Source organism: Xyrauchen texanus, chromosome 31 (assembly GCF_025860055.1).
Source record: "Xyrauchen texanus isolate HMW12.3.18 chromosome 31, RBS_HiC_50CHRs, whole genome shotgun sequence".
Lineage (NCBI taxonomy): Eukaryota > Metazoa > Chordata > Actinopteri > Cypriniformes > Catostomidae > Xyrauchen > Xyrauchen texanus.
Window position 1 is genome coordinate 24,312,098 of NC_068306.1, and position 7,747 is coordinate 24,319,844.

At 44.9% G+C, this 7,747-nt stretch overlaps 1 protein-coding gene across 1 annotated transcript; it reads right to left on the minus strand.

The window, feature by feature from the left end:
* Positions 1–709: 709 nt before the first annotated feature.
* Positions 710–1,678, minus strand: LOC127625512 (odorant receptor 131-2-like). Its single transcript, XM_052100834.1, has one exon. It carries the CDS (start codon positions 1,676–1,678, stop codon positions 710–712), a length of 969 nt encoding a protein of 322 aa, XP_051956794.1.
* Between the last annotated feature and the right edge of the window lie 6,069 nt (positions 1,679–7,747).

The window sequence follows — 7,747 nt, forward strand, 5'->3', positions numbered from 1 at the left end:
ACTCTATATTTGCATCTGTATGTATTTTGGTCAGATGCATATACCTCTCACAATATAAGGTGGACATCAGAGCAGGTATAAGGCACTTTAATTTAGAGCAGTGATTAAACTCACTTTCTGTTGTTGTCATGTTACTTATCTGCCTTAGACCAGCTATACAGTAATTTTAAAAGCAATGCTGTGTGTCAAGAACATTAGTATTCTAAGTGTAATGAAGGCAAAAGCATCAAATGGCAAATTTTTTGAGTTTTCCAATGAGTAATGTATTAATGTACAGTATTTAATGAAAGTTTAAAATGTATGAATTTCACCACATTACTTCTGCATTAGGCTCTTTAAAAGCAGACCTGACATAGGGTAAAATGTCAATAAATCAAACAAAAATACATAGTTTAAACATGGGAATTAAAAAATTATAAATGTTATTTTGTTTTTAACCTTAGAGCAAAAAACAAAACAAAAAACATTTTATTAGTCTTTTTAATTAGTTTTTTGAGTCATTAATTTAGTCATTTATTAGTCTTTTTAATGTTGAATATGCTTTTAAATATGGCTTTCATCATGATTAAAAGGTTTTTGCAACTTGTAAGTCACTCATTTCTGATTATTATTTTTTTTTTTTATAATGTTTTGTATTACAGTAATATTATGCATGTTACACTGTTATTTGACACCATCTCATATTCTTGGGCAGTTATTCTCCACACACTTAATGCACATTAACAGAGGGCCTTACTTTGCCTGATCGATAGAGGAAATATTTGAATAAAGGGCTCACGGCATCATCTCTCAGACCGTAGATCAGAGGGCTCAGACAGCGTGGCAGCAGAAGAACAAGAAGATAATTCAGAAATCTGAGGTGGTTGAAAATTGAAGAATTGCCTTTACTCAGCATGTACAGTGTTCTTTCTATTGTACTATAGAGGAAAGAGGTGAGACACAGGCCCAGCTGAATCAAGTGCAACAACACTGTTCTGTGGGCTTTCCTAGCAGAATCTTTCTTAGATGAAACAGACCGGGCTGTCACCATAATGCTAATGTAAGTGAAGATAATGATAATTGCAACAGACACAAAATAAAGCACATCAAACACTTCATATTTATCTGTCTGCCATTTGGCTATAAACAATCTCTCAAGTGAGCAATATGAAATCTCTGTTAAATAATTGGGGTTGACAATTAATGCAAATATAATGTCTATACCCATACTCAGAGAGCTAAAGAACCAGATGATTCCTAATGCGATGCAAGTCCTTTTTGGTGTGGCGATGTTGCAGTGCCTTAAAGGAAAGCAGATAGCCACATACCGCTCCAGGGACATCACTGCCAGTGTCAGAGGAGCATTTCGGAATGTGCAGTGGGAGACAAAGACTAAAAGAGTGCAGATGGCTTTAGTTATTTGAAGGAGAGACAGAGACATGGCATACATGATGGTGGTGACCAGCAAAAGTACGGAGTCACTCATAAGCATGTGGCCAAAAAGAATGTAGCGTGGCGTCTCATGGAATATGGGCTTGCTTCCTAGAGCAAACAGCATGACACAGTTTACATAGATGAAGAACAGGGGTATCAGTGCAGCCACTGCAGTTTTAATACTGTTGATAGCATCAAAGTCTACCTTAAAGAATTGCTGATGAGTAAAATATAGATCCTCAATTGTGCCATTGGCCCCTGCCATAAGCTGAAACACAAGAAACAGTCACAAGAAGGGATTTCAGAATACAGGCAATCATGCTGTTATTCTGACTATATAATTATATAATCCAATTCCTTTTTGAGAGTCAGCTTTTTCCATTTGTCAGTTGTCTGAATGAGTTACATTTTAAAAGGCTGAACTAGATGGAACATACCTCAGACAAAAATGCTCTTCTTCAACAGTTATAAGTCAGGCATCAACCTTCCTCCTTATCCAGCTGCAGATCTTGAAGACAGACTGTACACAATATGCTGTTCTTGAACTTATATAGCTTTTGCAGTGATAGCTAGAACCAAATGGAGTAACCACATGGGTATGGGTGAGAGAGGGAAAGAAAAACAAAGTGTGTGTGGTTTTGCCTACATTTTCCCTGAAGTATAATAAAACCTGAAATCACCTACATTGTGGAGATCTAATGGTCCCCAATAGCAAAGTGTCTGAATAAACATAGTTTAATATTATTGTAAGGCGGGTGCTAATGTGTTTGTATTCAAAGACAAAGAGCAAATGTATGATCTTTGAGAAAATCAACAATTCTCACAATTAGCAACTCTTCCTGAGGCACCACACCCCACTGAGCGAAGACTGCAAATTCACACCTCATTGTTGCCCTTCCACATCTGTCCCATTCTCTCCCCTCTCCTCCTCATCCATTCCCCTTCAGCTCAGAATCACCTCAAACTCACTTAAGATCTGTATGTAACAAAATACCATATCTGATATAATATAATGAAATAATGTAACTAGTGTAACATGTTTGGTATCATTTAAAATGTCTCAGTGTGACTGGTATAGTGTTTTGTCCCCAGGTTTGTAAAACTTATTGACAACAAAGTTATAAAGTCTTTGCCAAATACTGAATAATCCGGAGGTCTATCCCCCTCCTAGAAAGTTTAACACCAGGAAGCCAAGAACCCTTTCACCCCCAAATTCTCATTGATCAAAGGATAATACCATTTGGTACACAAAGTGTATTCTGGATATTTAAGGAAGGCTGGCCCAGAGCTCAAGGTTCTCTGTAGTCAGATGATCCCACACCTCGATTTGTGTAACTGTAATAATAGGAATCTGCATTCAGATTTCCCATGCTTTGCAATTACATGTAGTTTTCTCAACTGCCAGGTATGTTCTTTGACTTGTTTCTTTAACTTGTGTTTTAAATCCTACCTGGCAAATAAATTGTTACTTTTTGATTAATTCTGTATTCCTCTGAAATCATTTATATGAAAACTGGGTCTTTAAAATAGGAGAAACCGCTCTGGAGGAACCGAGCAGCAGAATCCCATTTTAAGAATCATTTATATCATAACTGAAGCTTTAATGTAGGAGGAAGCCACTTAAAGACTATCAGTTTGAATCTCACTAGAAACTTATCAAAAGGTAAATGAATAGAGGAGGATTCAGAGTAATCAATAACGTAAATGATTAAAATAAAAGAATGATCAGAAAGTATTTAGAGCTTTAAATCAGAGGTCAACTTAAAATTGGAGTCAGATTAATATAAAATTGGAGTCAGATAAAATTAATATCGGGATGAATTTGCAAATTGCAAATTATTAACAATAATTGCTTTACTTCAGTGCTCAGAAAAGACAGAACAACGCAGAGACCTTCAAAGGGCAACTCTATATATTTTTAGATTATCTTTTCAAAAATCTAAAAATACACAGGGGGTTCTTTGAGGGTTAAATTCAGAAGTAGGTGTAGAGTTAGGGAATAGAAAATATAATTAAAGGAATGTTCTGGGTTCAATACAAGTTAAGCTCATTTGGCAGCATTTGTTACATAATGTTGATTACAACAAACATTTATTTTGACCTGCCCATCCTTTTCTTAAAAACAGCAAAACGTCTGGGATACAGTGAGGCACTGGCCACATTCACAATGGATGTGAATGTGGCCAGTTTTTGGAGGGTTTAAGCAACGAAATGTGAAGCTTCTAATTTTATAAAAGCACACATTATTTATCTTAAAAGTCATGTATTATTTGAGCTGTTAAGTTGTTTAAATTGTCATTATTACTGTAATTTTAGGGTTTATGGGTTTCTTGACTTTACATCATCTTGGTGACAAAGTTGTAATATTGGCTATAATTTTACACAAAAAAAGTTAGTAAGCGATTTTATCACACTAACATCATGTTTCCATTACATACATACTTTTGAAAGAGTGAGTATTTTAACATTAAATTATTGGCCCACATTTACTTCTATTATAATTGTCTCACTGGAACCCAGAATTTTGCTTTTTTTAAAGAAAAGAGTCAAAATAATTTTTTGTGGTAATCAACATTATTCCAAACATGATGCTGATTGAGCATAAATTGTATTGAACCTGAAATATTGTTTTAAATCAATATAACAAAAAAATACAATACAAAGTCCCCATAGACAAACACACGTGTGTGTGGTTGTGTGGGTCATTATAAGGGTGAATACACTACATGTAATACACAAATATTAATTTATGATTTAAAGTTCATGTGTGAACTGTGGGGTGGGGTTGTATCTTGTGATGTAAATATCTTGTGTGGTTCAAGGAAAGAAATGCGAGTAACTGAAAATACAACAGAGTGGTGGTCGTCTTGGAGGTACTCTGGCAAGGCTGAGAGTGTGCCACCCCGCTGCAACACTTTTTTTATTTTGTTGTGGTTTTGGAAAGAAAACAAAACTTTGTTTCTGAGCCATTTTGAGGTTAGCCAACTGCTAGCTACCTACCGCTGACAACGTCTGTCAGTGTAAACAAGGTTGACATCACGCATAGTTCATACAAAGCTTGGATTAGATGACTCATGTCAAGTGACTAGTAAATAGAAAAATAATTCTTTCATTATTTTCTTACCGTTTTAATCACCACCATCATCATACTCCTCTTCTTTCTTCCTTCAGTGGCTGGTTCAAATCGGCTCACCTATAGTCTTTTTACAAGGCAGTAACAAATTGCACGATGCATAATGGCAGTAAGGCTGCAAGTACACAGAACCTTCAACTAACCAGATGATGTATTCATATTTAGTAGTTCAGTACTGATCCCCATCATTATAATCCTGTTCTGTGTGCATTTGTTCAGTTTCCAGACAAAGAAACTTCATGGTTACATGGTTGATGTAACCTCCATTACCTGATGGAGGGAACGAGACATTATGTAGATGAGTTGACACTAGGGGTTCACTCTTGTGAGCCCAGACATCTCTGATTTTTGAGAAAAGGCCAATGAGAATTGGCGTGTGGAATTTGCATACCACTCCACCGGACATCCGGGTGTAAAAGGAGTGACTCTTGCAAAGACATCAGATTTCGCACAGAGGAGCCGAGTCTATGACCCGACCATTTCAGCGGTTGGTTCAGTGTTGTGGCAAGTGGGACACAATGTCTTGTTCCCTCCATCAGAGAACGGAGGTTACATCAGTAACCATGAAGTTCCCTATCTGTCACTCACTCAACGTTGTTTCGATGAGATGACACTAGGCAATGGAATCCAATGGAAAACGCCACAAGAGCTGAACAGGGTTACGCAGAGTGGCGGTGCGAGATGGGCAGAACTCTGTGTGCCTCGTAGCCATTGTGTAACTACCCAACACACTGGCAGGCATGAAGTGGTCCCCTACACCTTGGGGAGAGGCTAATTGCTCAGAAGTTTAAGGACTGGCTGGCCCAGCCATGGCCTTCTCTATTGTTCTCCCCAAAAAAAGGAACAAAAGCCATATAATGTCCATGTTGGGGGTTGTCCCTCCAAAGAGGAGGACACCGCGGAGACCACACCCAGCCCCGAGAAGGGGAGGGGGACTTATAAGTAGAATACAACACACGGTCTTACTGGGTCGGAGCAGAAGCACATTGTGCAGAGCGGCGCTGTGGTAGGTCCTACCCAAGGAGGGGAGGAGTTTCTACAAACACGGTGGCCAAGGACTGAGGGCCCTCTGCCCAAGGAAGACGCAGTTTACCAGCGGGTAAACCATTTTGCGGAATATACATGTAACCCGCACACACACACACACAAGACGAGACAGTCACAATGTGAACAAACACTGCTTTTATTTAAAGAGCAGGCGAAGGTACAGTAGGGAAAATCCAGAGGGAGAATCGTCGGGGTGAGCGTTGGGTCAAAAGCCAGGGAATCAAGATACGTGGGAGGTCCCCGAGGCGACGACCTGGCAGGCTCTGTAGTTTTGGGGGGTAGAGCCGTAGGAGGCCCGAGAGGCGGAGCCATAGAAAGCTCTGGAGTATCTGGGAGTAGAGCCGTGAGAGGCTCGGGGAAAAAGGTCGTGGAAGACTCGAGAGGCTCTGGGGGGGAGCCATGAAAGACTCAAGAGACGGAGCCCTGAGAGGCTCGGGAGGAGGAGGAGGAGCCCTGGAAGACTCGTGAGACGAAGCCCTGAGAGGCTGGAGGGAAGGAGGAGCCCTGAGAGACTCGAGGGACGGAGCCCTGAGAGGCTCGAGGGGAGGAGGAGCCCTGAAAGACTCGAGAGGAGAAGCCCTGAGAGGCTTGGAAGGGGGTGGAGCCCTGAAAGACTCGAGAGGAGAAGCCCTGAGAGGCTTGAGGGGAGGAGGAGCCTTGAGAGACTCGAGAGGGGAAGCCCTGAGAGGCTTGAGAGGGGGAGGAGCCCTGAGAGACTCGAGAGGCGAAGCCGTGAGAGGCTTGAGGGGTGGAGCCATGAAAGACTCAAGGGACGGAGCCCTGAGAGGCTCGAGGGGAGGAGGAGCCCTGAGAGACTCGAGAGGCGAAGCAGTGAGAGGCTTGAGGGGTGGAGCCCTGAAAGACTCGAGAGGTGAAGCCCTGAGAGGCTTGGGAGGGGGAGCCCTGAAAGACTCGAGAGGAGAAGCCCTGAGAGGCTCGAGAGGCTTGAAAGGCAGAACCCTGGGGGGCTTGGGAGGTAGAGCTCTGGGAGGCTTGGGAGGAGGAGCCTTGAAAGACTCGGGAGGAGAAGCCCTGAGAGGCTTGGAAGGAGGGGGAGCCCTGAAAGACTCGAGAGGAGAAGCCCTGGGAGGCTTGAGAGGCGGAGCTCTGGGAGGCTCGAGGGGTAGAGCTCTGGGAGGCTCGAGAGACTTGAAAGGCAGAACCCTGGGGGGCTTGGGAGGTAGAGCTCTGGGAGGCTCAAGAAACGGAGCCCTAGGAGGCTTGAGAGGACGAGCCCTGAGAGGCTCGAGAGGAGGAGCCCTGGGAGGCTTGGGAGGAGGAGCCTTGGGAGGCTCGTGAGGGCTCTGAGGGGCGAGCAGAGGCTGGCAGAGCCGTGGAAGACTCTGAGGGCGGAGCAGAGGCCGGCAGAGTCGTGGAAGACTCTGAGGGTGGAGCAGAACCCGACAGAGCCGTGGAAGACTCTGAGGGCGGAGCAGAACCCGGCAGAGCCGTGGAAGACTCTGAGGGCGGAGCAGAACCCGGCAGAGCCGTGGAAGACTCTGAGGGCGGAGCAGAGGTCGGTAGAGCTGTGGAAGACTCTGAGGGAACCTCTGCGGTCTTGAGAACAATGACGAGACTGGGGAGAAGGGGCCCTCTTCCTTCTCTTACGTCTTCGGCCAACAGGGGACGTGGCCATGGGGATGGTCGAGGCTACAGGCGCTGGCTCTGGGGCGGTCGAGGCTACAGGTGCTGGCTCGCTGACCGTGGCTGGGCATGGGCGCTGGCTCGTTGGCCGTGGCGGGCATGGGCGCTGGCTCGTTGCTGTGGCGGGCATGGGCGCTGGCTCGTTGGCCGTGGCGGGCAGGGGCGCTGGCTCGCTGGCCGTGGCAGGCATGGGCGTTGACTCGCTGGCCGTGCCAGGCTTCGGGACTGGGGCCGTGACAGGCTTCGGGACTGGGGCCGGGACAGGCTTCGGGACTGGGGCCGTGTCAGGCTTCGGGGCTAGGGCCGTGTAAGGCTTCGGGGCTAGGGCCGTGTCAGGCTTCGGGGCTAGGGCCGTGTCAGGCTTTGGGACTAGGGCCATGTCAGGCTTCGGGGCTAGGGCCGTGTAAGGCTTCGGGACTAGGGCCGTGTAAGGCTTCAGGACTGGGGCCGTGACAGGCTTCGGGACTGGGGCCGTGACAGCCCTCGGGACTGGGGCCGTGTCAGGCTTTG